This window comes from Mesocricetus auratus, unplaced genomic scaffold (assembly GCF_017639785.1).
Source record: "Mesocricetus auratus isolate SY011 unplaced genomic scaffold, BCM_Maur_2.0 Super-Scaffold_100024, whole genome shotgun sequence".
NCBI classification, from domain to species: Eukaryota; Metazoa; Chordata; class Mammalia; order Rodentia; family Cricetidae; genus Mesocricetus; species Mesocricetus auratus.
The window spans coordinates 20064109-20081589 of NW_024429205.1; the positions used below are offsets into that span (position 1 = coordinate 20064109).

The following is a 17481-nucleotide window of genomic DNA, read 5'->3' on the forward strand; positions in this document are numbered from 1 at the left end:
CCGATAGTACCCATTTTGAGCCTTGTCATCAAGGATGTGGAGGGCCGCCATGTGTGTCCTCCTGCTTAGGTCCCGCCTTTGCCATGTTTGGTCATCGTGTGTGCGCTATGGGTCAAGCCCCTTAACCTTTCTGAACATGATGGGCCTCACTGGTTGCAGCAGGGTCGCTGTGAGAACTAGAAATTAGGTATAGTTAATCCTTCATAGTGCCAGGCTCTGCATCCTGAGATTCAACCAAGTGCAGACCGGAAAATATTTGAGAAAAAAAAATTGTATCTGTATTCAACATGTGCAGACTTCACTGTAATTTCCTACAACATAGCAACTACCTAGATGTTAAAATTATATTAAAAGAATTGTAAGTAGGGTTGGAGAGATGGCTCAGCAGTTAAGAGCTCTGGCTGTTCTTCCAGGGGACCCGGGTTCAATTCCCAGCACCCACATGGCAGCTCACAACTGTCTGTAACTACAGCTCCAGGGGATCTGACACCTTCACACAGACCTATAAGCATGTGAAACACCAATGCATATAAAATAAAAATAAATTATTTTAAAAAGAATTAGAAGTACTCTAGAGAACACTTCCTCTATGTGTATGTACTTGTTTCGTGTTGAGGGTGAGGGTGTTGGTGTGCCTACAGAGGTCAGAGGACAGCTTGCAGGACTGGTCTCTCCCTCCACCTGGCCTTGGCAGCCAGCACCTTCCCCACCGAGTCGTCTGGCCAGCCTGAGGATGTCTAAAGTATACAGGAGAATGCGTAAACACCCTACAGAAGTGTATGCCATTTGTTAGTAAGCTACTTGAGCATCTTCAGATTTTAGCAACTTAGAAAAAGGGTCCCTAGAACCAGCCCTTTTCAGAGATGACCGGATGACTGCATATAAAACATACAATTTGTGCTTGGCGTGTAATAGTGCTGAGCAAACAAACAAACAAACAAACAAAACAAAACAAAACAAAAAACGCTTTAAAGGGTGAGTAGGGGAAACTGTCAAACATGATGTAAGAAAAGACAGCAAGAAGGGAGTGAACTGCCCTTGGATAACCACTGCCAGCAGTGTGCTGACCATCTTTGATGTACCCATTATACAGATGCACACATACACGGTCCATTCTAGTTCTTATTTTAAGATTTATTTTTAAATTATGTGTATATACCTGTGTTTGTGCACAGGTGTCAGTGGAGGCCAGAAGAGGATATTGGATCCCCTAGAGCTGGAATTACAAGTGGTTGTGAGTCACCTAATGTGGATGCTGGGACCAAACTCAGGTCTTCTACAAAGCTCAGTACATGCTCTTAACTGCTGAGCCATCTCATCTTTCTTTAAAAAGAAAGTCTTCTCTTTTTCTTAAACATTAGCACCCACCCTGCCACCCTGAAGTGGTGTCTCAGTCCCTGTCTGTACCATGCACTTGCCAATGTGTATACACATAGATGTGGAGGCAGATGATTTTTGTCACTGTCCACGTGTGAAAATGAACAGTTTGCTTCTGTGCACAGATATCGTAAGTGCCTGCATTGGTTTCCATTTTAGTGACATACACGTCTGCAGTTTGCCTGGCCTGGTGCAGATCTTGTTTACACGTCTAACATTCAAAGGGATGGAGACCGCTGCGGTTTATGCAGCCACTGCCCACTGATGGGCACCCCACCTGATCCAGTTGTCTGTGTTTGACTACAGCAGTGTTCCTGCGGCCGTCCCTGGGGCTGTCTCCTCAGGTTCCAGTGTCTTTATTTCTGTGCTTAAATACTAACAGCACAGCCATGTGCTTCCAGAAATCTTAGCAGAGATCTCCGTCAGCTAAGTCTGTCCTCATGCCAAACCCACACTCATCGCCTGCCAATGTCAGGAATCACCTCAAGGGTGCTTCTACTCGCGTGCCCCTGGCTGCTGCCAAGGTCGGACTGCACAGGTTTAGACTTGCTGCGCTGGGTAGAGCTTCCCAGCCTTCCTCCTGTTTCCACACAGTGTTCCCATCAGTATTTAAGAGCCCAGAGCCGTCACACGGACAGCACGTGTCTTCCCAGGCCACTTAACTGTTTGGTGACTTATTTCTGTGGCACTGTCTCAGTTTCTTTTCCCATGGCTGTGATGGGGGAAACAGTTCATTTTATCTTTTCACAGTTCGAGGAAGGGAAGTCAAAGTTGCCGGAGCTTGAAGCAGCTGGTTGCAACCCAGCTGCAGTCAGAAGTGAGCAATAAAGCTGTGTGTGCTGTTCCATTTCTTTCGCCGTTTGTACAGCCCAGCGTCCCCACCCAGGGAAATGGAGCCACCTGCAAAGAGAACGGGTTCTCCTGCCTCAGTCAGTGCAGTCAGGGTAACTAACCCTCCACAGGCCCATTTCCCAGGTGATTCTAGACCAGCTGTTCTCAACCTGTGGATCACAACCCCTTGGTGGGTGGGGGTCAAACGACTCTTTCACGCAGATACCCTGCCTACCAGATGTTTACATTACAATTCATGACAGTAGCAAAATGGCAGTTATAGAGTAGCAGCGAAAACGATTTTATGGTTGGGGTCACCACAACACGAGGAACTGTACTGAAGGGTCGAAGTACTAGGAAGGTTGAGAACCACTGCTCTAGATTGTCAGATTGACAGTTGATATTATCAGAGGCTTCTTTTACTTCATCAAGTTAATTGTATGGTATCAGGAAGCTGCCCTGTCTTCGGTGGCTTAGGTTTCCAACTCAGAAAGTCTCCTCTGTTCCTTTTTTTGGGTGTGTCATTTCATGAATCATCCTCCTAGAATCTATATTGTTTAGTGTTTTACATTGAGATAAATCCCAGATAGATGACCGACTCGCTGTGTACTGTAAGTTGGGATGCATATTTAATATCCTTCCTGCACAATACCAGGTATGCCATCATTGATTGCATGAGTCATTTAAATGTGCGTGTATGCATAGCTCACAGCACAATCCACGTATCTGCCACCCAAGTGCTGGGATTATAGGCATGTGTCACCAGGCCTATTGTAGTGCCTGCTTTTCTCACCCTGGGCATTGTTCCTTTTCCTCTGTGCCTTTATGACAGGTGTAAAATGTAAGCTCATCTTGATTTGCATTTCTTTGAATATTAATAAAGGTGAGCATCTTTTCATTTTCTTATTAGCTGTCTATGTTCCCGTCTCCCAATAGCTTGCGGCTCTTATTCTGCTTTCTCTATTGGAGTATTTCTTTTCCTCTGGTGATGTATAAACACCCCTGTATATTGCAAGTGTTAATCCTTGATTATATGTTGGAAATATGTCAGAACCAGTGTTTATTTATTTTTATGGAAAGCAGTTTGTAGTACCTTTTGCAGTATTACAGTTTCCCAGTATCATAGCTAAATCAATCTTGTTTTTTCTGGTTTTGGATTCCATTGCAGAAATCTCAATTAAGTTGAAAAGTACTGCTATGTTTTCTTCCAGTCTGCTCTATTTACTTAATTTTTTTTAACGTAAAGTGTAAATCTAATGATGACACTCATTAGCTCAAGGCATTGGCAAACCTTCCCGTTGCTCAGAGTGTTGACCCTACTCTGAGGGTGTGTCTCAAGCCTTGGGGGATGGGCCCTGCCCTTTAGGTTCTCACACATGATATGCACCAGTTGTTGGATGCTCAGTGCCAGATGGCCTCTGGGGCTCCCGTCTGAAATTCCCTTGGTTGGCCTCTCCCATACCCCGGGGAGCTAAACAACCATCAAGTTTCAGGTCAGAAGCATATCCGAGAGGGGGTCCTGTACTCCAGTCAGAGTTAAGTTTGTCCCCACTTTTCTCAGTGCCCGCCTAGCTCATCTGGCTTCCGTCTCATACTGGAGATGTTTGACTATGCATTTCTTCCTACTGTAAATTTCTGATTCATTGATTGTTAATGCTATCTGTCACCTTGTACAATGCCGTCATATGGTGACCTTGTTTGCTTGGCTTTTTTTTTTGTCGTGTGTGTGTGTGTGTGTGTGTGTGTGTGTGTGTGTGTGTGTGTCCTGGCTATGATAAAATACCCAAACGAAACAATCCGAAGGAAAATTTATTTGGCTCACAGCTTGAGAAGACGGCACGTGGCATGAGGGGAAGGGTGTAGTGGAGTCTGTGGCAGGGGAGCATCAGGCTACAGGCTACTTGCTCACATCTCACACATCAGGAAGCAGAGGGCTCAGACCTTAAGCAGGTGACTGTCACCCTCAAGGCTCACCTCACAGTGACCCACTCCTCTGGCCAAGTTCCACCTCCTAAAGGTCCTACAACCTTCCAGAACAGTGCCACCAGCCAGGGGCCATGTATTGAAACACATGGTGCAGAAAAGGGGTCCCCATCAAACTCTGCCCTCCCTGTCTCTGAAATCTGGATTGCAGTTTAGCAGGCTCAATACCAGCGCAGTGGAGAGATCCACATACCAATTGGAGTATTCATGTAATAGCAATGTCATACTTCAGGTAAGCAGTAAGGGTCTGGCTTGAGCACAGGGGGACAGACGAAAACCATTTGTTTAGTAGGCAGTAATGAGCGTAAAGTACTTGAGTACCACGCTGGGTTTGAGGTGCCTCCTAAATGGTCCACATGAGAAAGCATCCATGTGTCAGCCCATTAGCACCGTCCAGACCTTTGATTACTATACAATTGTTTAGAATTACTCCCGCTCTTGCCCCTTTTCACAAAGTGTGTGACCTTGCCTGGTCATTATCTGTGGAGTGAAATTAGCATCACCCACGGCCGGCTGTGACTTGTGCGCCCTGAAGTACCATGCACTAGAACCGTGCACAGGGCCAGCTCTCGGCTCTCTGCCGCCCCTTACCAGTACAGGTTAGTTGCCATCTCCTGACGGAGTTAAGGGATCTCAAGAAAGAAAGTAATAGTTAACTTTTAAAGTTGTCTTTATTTATTTAACTTTCTAGACAGACCCTGGCTATGTTTCAAGATGTCCCCCTCCCCTCTTTCCATGAAAACATTTGATCCCTTCCTAGCTCTGTCCCTTCCTTTCCTGTTCTGTGGGCCACCTAATTAACTCTGCGCCCTCAGGCCTGACTGCCATAGACATGGCTTTTCCGCCTCCAGGCAGCCGGAGCCAGCCAGCTGACCATCCTAAGACCAGTCTCCCTTCACATTTTTATCCATGGCCGTACACCGGCTGCCGCTGACACCCCGTGGGCTATGAGTCTCTCAGAGCCTCTGTTGCTGGTTCTGCACTCCTAGACTTTACCCCGTGTCTTGAAGTAGCTTCCTCATCCCAGACCCACTTCTAAGCCCACCTCCCCCAGACTATGAATGTGCTTGCCACTCCAGCTTCTTCAAAAGAAAGGAGAGCATGCCTGCGGTGGTCCTCTCCCAAGTCCTTGGCCCACCACTACTCAGAACTCTCAATGAGAAGCTTCTTGACCATTTCTGTTGGCCATTCTTATGGCCAGCCCTTGATGCATGCAAAGCCCTATCACGCTGGCTTATCCATCCTTCAGCCAGGGTTTAGTGAGCCCCTTCATTACTCTCAGTAGGATGAGGTGAATTCAGCAAGGCTCCACCGTCAAGGGACTGCAAGCCTGGCTCGACCTTCCTCAGCCACGGCAAGAGTCACCACGATTACCTCAGAGGGCTCTTGTGAGACTTACTGAGGCTGACAATGCAAAGATGTTCAAGAGTTGCGACGTGCTGCTTTTGCTGATGTCACTTGACGGCCACAGAGAAATGTTCAGAGGGCTGAAATCAAGCCGGACGCTCCTGGCTCTGCCTCATGCTGAAACCTCTCCATTTCCTCACACGCCCTCAGAAGCCTGGGACTCTTCACTCTCTCCCTCTTTGTGTCGGGACCCATCCTCATTTTAAATGTTTAATGAATTGTGTATAAGAATTCATTTAACAGGCCAGCCTGGTCTACAGAGGGAGTTCCAGGACAGCCTCGAAAACAATACAGAGAAACCCTGTCTCGAAAAAAAAAAAAAGAATTCATTTAACAATTTGAAGACTAACTCAAAGCCGATGTCCGTGTCTCTCACACCCAGGTGTGTGGTGAGAGGTCTTGAACCCACCACCATGTTCCAGTTCCATCTGAGTCTAGATTGTTTTGTAAGGTAGTCCAGGCTTATGGTATTTTTGTAGTTAGGAAAACTTGGGTTTGGTTTTTTGTTTGTTTGTTTGTTTTGATTTTTTAATGATTTATTTACTTTTTGTGAGCATTGGTGTTTGCCTGCATGTATATCTGTGTGAGGGTGTCAGATCCCTGGGAACTGGAGTTACAGACAGTTGTGAGCTGTCATGTGGGTGCTGGGAATTGAACCTGGGTCCTCTGGAAGAGTATCCAGTGCTCTTAACCACTGAGCCATCTCTCCAGCACTGGGTTTTTTGGTTATTGTTGTTTCCTGCTTGTGACTGTCAATCTCAGAACCTAGGTCTCAACTTGAGAAGAATCCTTTGCCTGTCCCTCCTAGCTTGTGACATCTGGCCCTCCATGTGGCGGCTGGCTTTTGGGAAGCAGCCACTTTGGAGGTCTATGAGCTGCAGCTGCTTCCTTCAGATGGTGCGGGTGAAATTCTTTCTGGGTCTGGAGACAGCTGGCGGGGGCCCTGGGTAGCTCAGCAAAGCTGAAGAATCTGCCAGGGATCTGGGAGGGGACTTGGTTGGAAGTGACTGCTGCTCCCTGGTGTTGGGTGTTCTCTGGCTAAAGCCTCAGTCAGGGGACTAGAGTACTTGTCCCTCATGCATGCATACCTCTGTCATCCCCAGAGGACCAGGAATATGGGGTGTCATCATACTTATATTTCTTCACAATACTTGACCTCTAGACATTTAGAAGGAGCCAGGGTCTGCCTATGTGTTCATGGCAGGACCCAAGGATGTACAAAATGCCCATGGGTATCAACATACAGTGAAGTCAACCTGTCCCAACCTAACCCACCCCCAGTACACACACACGCACACACTCACATACACTCTCATATGCACTCACACACACTCACACACTTTCAGGCACACACACACACACACACACCCGTTGGACTCTGGCTTTTGACAGCTGCCGGTTTCTTCCCGGGCCTTACAGCAAAGTTAACCTTGCTGCACAAGTGCCCTGTGATCCGCTTCTTCCCACCCTCTCACAGCTAATCCCTGGGAATGTGGCTCCTGTCCTTTTCACACTGCTGCTCCTAGCTCATCAGGGCCAGCCGCACTGATCCAGGCCAATCCAGATGAACCCATGGGATTAAAACCTCTTACTTGATCTTAGCCTGTTAAGGACTCCGTGCCCTTGGGTTTGCGACTTGTTCCTTTATCTCCTCCCTAGCCTGGGTGGACGGGAGGAGGCAGCTGCTCTTGGGTGAGGTTCGCAGCAGCTCCTTTGCCTTGAGTTCGCTTTTAAACTTTTTCAAAAGCTAAATACCTGGCCCAGCCATCACACAGGCATCCTAGGAGCAGGGGGTTCTCTTCCTTCAAAGCCTCTTAGGGTGCTGGCTCTAATCCCCATCACCTTGGGCCCCTCCTACTTTCTTGGTAGTACAGTGACTCAGGAGGGACAGTACTACAGATAGAAATGCTTTGTGGTCCCCACTTTCCAACACCCTGTGCCATTCCTCCCCCTGAATGATACACACCGTCTGTAGGGCTGATGCTGCCCAGCCTCCAGGTTACAGAAAGAGGTCCCAGGGACATTATGAGCGCTCTTTATTAGCCAGTCTGAACTATAAATATCTTTGTGGGTACAAAGAACCCAAGATGATGTCACATACTGAATGTAAAATTTGCCGCAACTTCTTTCTAGTTGTTGTGTCCAGGTATCCCTTGTCTATGTGGTCTTTCTTTATGTCCAGATCCCTGGTGTCCAGGTCCCCAACTAGTCTTTGGAGGTCCCAGACAAAATATAAAAGAGCTGCCCTTTGATTGGTCCTTCCAGTTCCCCTCCCCGTGGTGAGGTTCTAGTTGCAGAATCCCTCAAAACATTTTACATGGGCCTCCCAGCTGACCCAAATCAGGCCTGTCACTCAAACCAACTCTCTTGGGTAGACTCTGGCTTGGGGCTCCTGGAAAAGCCCAGTTATCTGAGAAAATTAACAGAATAATAAAATTTGTTTCAGACAAGATGTGTCCCTACTGCCTGTGGGACAATCCAGAACAGTATGGTGGGTACCTGGATAATAAGAAAATGAGCTCTCATTGACATGGAATGGGATTTGGGTCCCTGCTTGTTTAAGAAAGGAAGAAGAAAGAAAAGAGGACCAGGGTTGGTGAAAAACTCAGTCTAGGGCAGGTGGAGTCTGTGGAACATCAGGGAAAAGAAGACATAGGAGCGGAGTCAGCTGTGGCTTTCTCCTTCTTCTGTGATCACCTAGTTGCCACTGACACTAAGGAGTACTTACCTCTGAAAAGGAGCCTCCAGGACTCGTCGATGACAGTGCTGAGCCTGCAGGTCCTCCTGTCATTACCTGTACGCCTTACTTGTGTGTCATCAGCTTTATTCTACACGGTTTTAGTTTGACGCTGGAGATTGGCCCCGGGGCCTCCCACGTGTTAAGTGCATTTTCTACCACTGAGCTATACCCCAACCCCATAAATATCATTTAAAATCTACTCAACTGTTGACTAAAATTATTAGGAGTTAATTACAAATCTTACTGTGTTTTATATTAGTTAAATACTATATGTATATATATATATATATTGCTTTCTAGATTTAGAAATCAATTTCCTTAAAAATAATTGGGGCTGAAGAAACAGTTCAGTTGTGAAGAGCACTGGCTGCTCTTGAGAGGACCCAGGTTCAGTTCCCACCACGCACATGGCAGCTCACAACCAGGGGATCTGATGTCTTGTTCTAATGTTCATAGGCATCAGTCATGTACATGATACACAGACATACAAGCAAGCAAAACACCCATACATGTAAAATGATTTGACATTTTTAATTTTTTAACTCAGCGTTCCCCATTTACCTCTAAGTTCCTCTCTGGTTTTCATGATCTTTCAATTTGTTTTTGTTTTGTTTATTTTTTATTTTTCCGAGACAGGGTTTCTCTGTGTTACTTTGGAGCCTGTCCTGGAACTAGCTCTTGTAGACGAGAGATGCGCCTGCCTCTGCCTCCCAAGTGTCAGGATCAAACCAAGGGTCTCACATACTAGGCAAGCTCTACCGCTGAGCCGAACCCCAATCCTCACACCCTTTGAGGATGACTCTTCCAGGGAGAAAGCTACTAAATGCCATCTCACTGTTGCTTTCTTTTGTGCTGATTAGAAGGAAAAAAATAACTGCAGGTTTTCTGTTCATGTTATTCCGAAACAACTGTGTCGTCCTTTGATCCTGTGGCAACTTAGCACCGCACCAGCCAGCTCATGTTGGCTTCCAATCGAGCTTAAATCCCACAGGAACTTCTTGCCTTCTTTCTTTTCCTTTCTTCCTTCCTTTCTTCGTCCTTTTTTTTTTTTTATGTCTTAAGGGCAAGTTATATGGCAAACCACATTCACTCTCCCCCCTCACTTTGCAAAACAGAAGCTTTATTAAGAATCATTACAGAAAAGTGGAGAAAACAAGCGAAAGAGACACACCCCAGAGTGGGCAGGGTTCCCAGGGGAAGAAAAATGTCCCCACACACTTTCGTGTGGAATCTCTCAAAAGAGGAAATGTGAGCCAGCCAATGCCTGTTAAAAATAGGAATCTATGTGTTAAAAACCAGTGCCAAGTTCGCGTTGAGGCCCTTGTGCGGGAAGGAGCCCCGCTGAACCCGTGTGCAGCCTCCAGCTGAACTGCTGCGGTATGGGGGCGGGGTGCTGTGCGGGGCAGACGGTGCAGGCTTCCCTTGTCTGGCGCCTCCCCACAGGCACAGGGAGCTGGAGAAGGTGATGACAGAAGCAGACAATTCCAAAATGCAGGCTTAGGGTCGGCATTTCCTTGCTGAGCACTGCCGCCTTCGAGGAGTCCAGGGTGTGTGCATTTCGTGGCTGCTGCATTTAACCTTGACTGTTTCTGCCGGCAAGATGTTGCCAGCGCTGCTTCTGCTTTAGGAACGCCCACCGCCCACCCGCAGTTTCCAAGAGGCGGAGCTTCTGCTGTTCAGCAAGACTGTTGCTGGATAGCGGTAAGGGTTGCTATTTTGAACCCACCCTGAAGAGGCTCTCTCTGAAAGACTTCCTGCCCGGATCCCAGCATGACATGTCCCCTTAGCACTAACCCAGGACTGACTGAAGAAATGCAGATGCCACAGAACCGGGGAATCTGGGGATGCAAGCTGTGTGCAGTTAGATAAGTCTTGGCACATCAACATATGCGCCATCTTGCTGTTGAAGGCCTCACTGCCTCTGAATAAATTTAGAATTTTTCAGATGCCTCCACTTGCAGAGGACACTACCATGTCCCTCCTGGTGAATCCTTCTTTGTTGATAAAAGTCCAGAGACTGGAGGGGAAGTCACACCAAACCGGACAATAGGTGCAGTTCCAGAATGCCACGCCGTATTCTTTCTAACAGCTGTAACTATCAGGCATTTTTATCATTTCTGCCTGAGGCAGACATGTGTTCTAAATTCTTTTGCCTGAATAGACAAATAAAATTTGTGTTGTTGTTAAATGCACGGGCCAGGAGCCTCTAAATGAGGTGACATTTATTTCAAGGCCCAGTCGTCCCTTAATGGTGATTAAATTATAATGCTCATTTCTGCCTAACATGTTATTTAGTCTCTTCAGACTGACAGAATGGAAAAAGGTGGAGTTGGTGATTTGACAGTTCTGAAGCCTGGGGGTGCTGAGGTCGAGGTACCCACTGATTTGGTGTTTGATGAGGGCTCTATTCCTGGCTCCTGGGAACAGATGTGTTTATGCTGTGTCCTCACCTGGAGGAAAGTGAGAATGAGATGCTGGTCTCCTGTTTCTTCTAATAAACAAGCTAATCCCATCTATAGGGGTTTCATCTTGTAACCTCACTGCCTCCCAGAGGCTGCGTCTTTAAGTGCCATCCCCAGCCCAGGGCACCCAGGTTTCCAGCCTGGGACGGAGCACACAGCGTGCACTGTATAGCATGGTGAGCCAGACGTGGGCTCTGTCTGTGCTGTTGCGGTGTGATTGGGGAGTAAGCTGGTGATCCGGTAAAAATCAATGCTACGTTCTGTAGTTTCTGTGTTCTTTTGGTCGGAACCCTCTGACTAGAATGCTGCCTGGATCAGGTGGCTCCCCCAGAGCAGAGGGACAGGATAGCCAGGGACATTGATGGCACTGAGGAGCATTATTACAATGGCCTTCGAATCGCTCCCTTTTGGGGACCCTCCAAAAGGGTCCATTCAGTCCCAAACCTTTCCTCATGCAGATGATTGGTAAAGCTGTGGAGAGATGCCAGGAACGAACGAACGTGCTTCATGTTTAGCTTAGCAGGGCCGAGCCAGGCAAGCTGCTGGAACAGGTGCTAATGAGGTTATGGAGGAGGTGAGGAGCCTAATGAATGTCAACAGCCAGCAGCCAGCGGGAAATAGAACGGCAACACTGACTTGAACATGTAGAAACCTGTGGGTGGATACTGACACAAGTCACGAGGCTTTCCGGCCATCAAAGACAGCTGGTCTCACCCTGGCAGACTGGAAAAGGCACCCAGTTTAAACCAGTATCTGTCAGTGTGTATCTCTTTACCTCTCAGTGCCTCTGTGAAGTGGTTACCCGTGTCTCCCTCCTAAAGTAGGCTGGATTTCTTCAGAGCAGGTCATGGGTCTTTTCCATAGTTGTATCCAGGAAAAAAAATGATTAAAGAAATCGTCTCCGGATGCTTGAGCAGGGGAAATGTGTTAAACAAACTTGCCTTGGTAGTATCTGAACAAGGCAGGGCAGGTTGAGGGTGTTCCGGGATAATGCACCTCCTGCAGCTCCTGGCGCTGGGTCCAATCCTGCCTCAAGGCTAGTCTGTGGGTAATGCCTTAGGGGCTCCACTGGACAGCTGTAGATTTAGGGACTAGGTCATCCCACTTCAGTAGGTAGCATAGTTTAAGGCTTAGAGTGTGTGCATTTACATTTGTGTGCCAGGGATGCTGTAACAAAATGTCACAGACTGGGTGGAGCAAACAATAAAAACTTAACTCGCTTCTAGTTCTGAGGCTGGAAGCCTGTAATTTGGAGAGGGCCTACTTGATAGATGGCTACCTTCTCACTGTGTTTTCATATGAGACTTTTCATGTTTATTTTTTCTAACATCCTTAGAAAGAAAAAGAAAAAAAGACCATCTGTTCTCTCCTCTTACAAGGGCACAAATCCCATCAGGTCAGGGTTCCTTAATCCTATTTATAACCTCATTTCATTTTAAAGATTCATGTCTAGATACAGACATCTGCCCTTGGGGGATAAGGCTTCAGCGTATACATTTGAGGGTAGGGAGACTTGGGGGGGGCAGACAGATGAAATCCTGAGTAAATATGTATTGTTGATACCAAGATGGCCATGTCAAGGACCCCAGTGCCTCAGACTCACGGAAATGGCAAGGTCTCCCCACAGTCTGTGTGCGAATGTTGGCAGTATGCAGTAAGTGTCAATCCTAGCTCCATCCTCCTGTGGGTAAGTAATGAGTGGAGGAATTTCCCCTCGGTGGTTCTAAGTGCAGTCCAGCCCGACTATCCAAGACTTGCCCAGCCTTGTAGGACTGGTGTCGCCAGGCCATGGAAAATGTTGGATTGCCTGCTATCCTTCAGGGGAGCTGTCAGGGCTACATTTGCCTTCAGGGATTTCCAGCTGGGAAGTAGGGAAAGAACACGTGTTTAGACAGTGGCAGCCCAGAGAGAAGGTCAGGGAGCACTAGAGTCCTGTGCACAGCACTTCTGCTCTTCTGAGAAAGGATGGCATGCACTGAATTCCGCCAGCTAGCCTGATCAGCTTACATTGGTGCAAGCCTTTAGTCTCTGGAGGCAGAGGTGAATGCGTCTCTGAGAGTTCAAAGCCAACTCAGTCTACACAGGAAGTTCCAATTCAGCCAGAGCTACATAGAGAGACCCTTTCTCAAAACAACAACAAAAGCCCAAACAACAACAACAAAAAACAAAGCAAACATATGAACATTCAGATTATAAAAGCAACACAAGTTTATTGATTATAAAACATTTTGAAAATAGTGGGCCCATGACGAATATCATAATCACCTGGGCGTCCAGGGCTGAGTTCCCGCTACTAACTTCCCTTCTGCTTGCCCATCCTGAAGCTGAAGTGCACCCCTTCCCCTGGGGTGTGTGTGACCTTCAACAGGCCCCCATGGCCCGTCCCTCCAAAACTCCGGTTTCCTCCTGTTCACTGAGGCTGGCACTTCCTGCTGCGTTCGCTCTTCACAGGGTAGCACAGAAAGTGCTGGGCTCTGACAGTCACTGCTACTATTGCCCTCCCAGATAGTGCTCTTGGCAGAACTCAGAGCAGAATCCCCTGTAAGCTGTCCCTGCCTCGTCCTTCCGGTTTCCTGCCCCACACATGCGCTGTGAGCACCAAGGCAAACCAGTATTGTCCTCTAGAACAGGAATGTGAGGATGGAGCAGCGTCCCAGCATACGGGAGCCTTAAAACTGCTTGGAAAGGCAAGGGATGTGTATCTGCACCTCCCCCCCCCCTGCCACCATCATTTTGTCACAAAGACCAGTCTCTTTGTCACAACTGAGCTTGGCTCTGAAATGAGAGAGAAGGGAAGAAGGCAAAAGAAATTTTGACCTGAGTACTTTTCCCATCACCTGAAAACCAAAACCATTTTCAGATTTTTGTTTTTCGAGACAGGGTTTCTCTATAGCTTTGGAGACTATCCTGGAATTCACTCTGTAGACCAGTCTGGGCTTGAGCTCACAGAGATCCACCTGCCTCTGCCTCCCGAGTGCTGGGATTAAAGGCGGGGGCCACTACTGCCTGGCCATTTTCAGAATTTTACTTACAAAGTTAAGACTCCAGTTTTCAGAGAGTGGGACAAAAGAGCCCTTGAAATGTGTCTGGCCTCGACAACAGGGCTTGTTGTTCCCCCCCATCTTCTCCAGTCTCTCCATTGCAGCTCCTCCGTAGCCTGTTTGTCAGTACCTCCCACACTGGGGAGCAAGGTCTCCCCCAGGGTCAGAGGTCAGAGTGATACCTCGTAGGGGCACAGCTGTTACTCCCAGCCACCTGTCTATGTCCCAGCATGCCCCTGGGTAACAACCCGAGTGCCAGTTTCTCCCCAACAGTTCAGGAGCGCCTGGTGGCTAGATTTAGAGGGTACTGGATTCTCTCCTGGGGTTGTTTCCACAAATGCAAGCATAGGCAGTTGACAAAAACATGAGACGTCTGCTCTAACCAACCACATACAGGAGAACAAGCCAAACACTCCGGGTTGCTGTTGAGTCTTCTTGCAAAGAGATGTTTCTTCCACAGATCCAAGACCTGATGAGAGAAAATACGTCTCTTCTTTTACTCTGTTCACCTCACTTTGCTATGTTAGGAGCATGATCTGGTGTCCAAGACCGCCAGATGTTCCAGAACCTTCTGACACTGGCCTGTCCTGATCATGCCGTCAGTAGCTGAGGTCTTTTGTCACTTAGTCACTGGTTTCACATGTTGTCATGGTGAGCTTCAGTTATCTCCGTGACATACCTGGAAAGAGGGAACCTCGGCTGAGGGATTGTCTCCATCAGACTGGCATGCAAGCATGTCTATAGGGCATTTTCTGAATTGCCGATTCTGCAGGGGACCCAGTCCATCTGGGGTGGGGCTGTCCCTGGGCAAGTGGACCTGGGGCGTATAAAAAGGAAGCCATGGGGGCCAGTTCGTGGCGCTCCTCCATACTCTCTGCTCCAGATCCTGCCTCCGGATCCCTGCCTGGAGCTCTTGCCTTGACTTCATAGTGGGCTGTAACCTAAAGCTAAAATAAACCCTTTCCTTCCATTTGCTTTTGGCCATGATACTTATCACAGCAACATAAGCCAAGAAAATTCATGTACCCTCTACTAGATCCTGGGGAAGAGCAGAGCTGAGGACAAAGGGGACTGTGGGATTCTGCTGTGAAGCCTTAGACTATATGTTGGCGTAGAATCCAATTCCATGGAGCACTTGAGTCTGTAGAAGATGCAGGGAGAGTCAGAGGAAGTGTCTTCATAGAGAGGACAGTAGGATGGAGTCCTGAAGGATGAGACATTTACCATGTATGAAAGTGGACTTCAAGCTGTGTATAGTACACTCAGTAGGCAGAGGCAGATGAACTCTGTAAGTTCTAGTCTAAAGAGTGAGTTCCAGGGCATTCAAGGCTGCATAGTGAGACAATGCCTATAAATACATACATACATACATACATACATACATACATACATACATACATGTTTCATTTGAGTTCTAAGTCTCTGGGGTTGGATGTTTGGCCATAGGTGGTTTTTCAACACTTCAACAAGTTTACTACACATTATCAGCCAGTTACCAAGGCTTCAAGGGTAGTAGACTTTTAAGGACTCTCCAGGGGCATGAAGGCCACTGACTCTATATGAACACTGTCATGAGTTAGACAGTCATGGGGGTTTGGAGACCTTGGCTCTCTGAGACATGCCCCAGGAGCCTTCTATACCATGGAGGTCTATAGAGATACTGGTCATATAAGCCAGATTGGTTGACCTGGCTGTTTGGTAGTCACAAATTCTTTAGAAATTTCATCTTTCTCACCTGTAAAATGTGACTCTGAGTGAAATTTTGGGAATAGAATCAAATAGTAGGTATGAAGTTTTAAACTGGCACAGGGTTACATACTTGAAACTCCAGTACTTGGGAAGTAGATTGGAGGGAACAAAAGTTCAAAGCCAGCCAGGACAAAAGAGGGATGTATATATTCAGATAGCATTCTGGAAAGGTAAGAAGGGATGTCTTGGGGGCTGGGGAAATGACTTGGACAATAAAGTACTTGCTCACAATCATGGGGGCCTGAGTTCAGTCCCCAGCACCCATGCGGAAAGCTGGGTGTGGTGGTACACCCTGGGGATTCCAGAGCTGGACAGCAGGGACAGGAGAATCCTGGGACCTGCTGACCAGCCAGCCTACCATAATTGGAAAGCTCCGAGTCCAGGTCAAAGATCCTTTCTCAAGAAACACCGCAAACAGGGTTGGAGAGATGGCTCAGCTGTTAAAAGTCCTAGCTGTTCTTCAAGAGGGCTGGGGTTGATTCCCAGAATCCATATGGTGTTTCACAACTATCCTTAACCCAAGTTCCATGAGATTCCTACAACCCTCTTCTGACCTCCTTGGGCACCAGGCACACACATGGCACACATACATATATTCATACACATAATAAAAAAACCTGTAGGGCCGTGGTGGAGCACACCTTTAATCCCAGCACTCGGGAGGCAGAGGCAGGAGGATCTCTGTGAGTTCGAGACCAGCCTGGTCTACAGAGTAAGTTCCAGGACAGCCTCCAAAGCCACAGAGAAACCCTGTCTCGAAAAACCTAAATAAATGAATAAATAAATAAACCTAAAAAGATTCTTTTTAGAAAGGAAAGACAGTGAGCAGTGCCTAAGGCATGACACCTAAGGTTGACCTCTGACCTCCACACGTGTTTACACCCATGCATGTGTACTCCTACACACTCGTCCATACCTTATATAGCCCAGTCCTCCCAACTTCTGTATTAATGCCGTTGGGTCATGATTCCCAATGAAAACCCGCAATGAGATGGGGGAAAGGCTTGTGATTGAAGCTTCCTGTGGGACCAGTTTTTTGTTTTTTTCAGGCTCTCCATCTCTATTCCCAGGCTGTGAAACCGAGCTCCCAGAGAAAGGGGTGGGCTTCGGTGACTGTGAAGCCTCACTAACCAGAGTCCACTTACCTTCCCTAGGAACATGCTTGCCAATTCAGCCAGTGTGCGGATCCTCATCAAGGGGGGCAAGGTTGTGAACGATGACTGTACCCACGAGGCAGATGTCTACATTGAGAATGGCATCATCCAGCAGGTGGGCCGTGAGCTCATGATACCTGGAGGAGCCAAGGTGATCGACGCCACTGGGAAGTTGGTGATCCCCGGAGGGATTGACACCAGCACCCACTTCCACCAGACCTTCATGAACGCCACGTGCGTGGACGACTTCTACCACGGGACCAAGGTAATCCTCCTCTGTGCCCAAAGTGACTTTCTCCTTCCTGGGACTGCTCCAGATAAGCCACACATGAACCAATACTTCCCAGGGCTGGAGAGGTGGCTCAGTTTACAGCACTGGCTGCTCTTCCAGAGGTCCTGAGTTCAATTCCCAGCAGCCACATGGTGGCTCCCAACCGTCTGTAATGAGATCTGGTGCCCTCTTTCTGGCCTGCAGGCAGAAATGCAGACAGAACACTATGTATATATAATAAATAAGTAAATCTTTTAAAAAAAGTTTCTCTAGGAATCGATTCGGGGGCAATTAGACTAGGGGTTTCAGCGAAATATCCTGGATCATTTAAAAGGAAGAATTTAGTTCTGCTTAGTTGATTGAATTACCCATGGACCAAGACAGAAGCTGACTTTACTTTTATATTGTTGTGTCACAGAACACAGACCTAGGAGGAAGATGAGAATCAGCTAGTGTTTGTTCTGTG

At 47.5% G+C, this 17481-nt stretch overlaps 1 protein-coding gene across 1 annotated transcript in view; it reads left to right on the forward strand.

Annotated features, from left to right (window-relative positions):
- Positions 1–17481, forward strand: part of Dpysl5 (dihydropyrimidinase like 5) — a 77332-nt gene that overhangs the window by 14574 nt on the left and 45277 nt on the right. Inside the window, exon 2 of the mRNA XM_005073518.3 lies at positions 16745–17009. Within this exon, the coding sequence (XP_005073575.1) occupies positions 16749–17009 (261 nt within the window). The 5' untranslated portion in view covers positions 16745–16748. The remainder of the gene's footprint in view (positions 1–16744; positions 17010–17481) is intronic.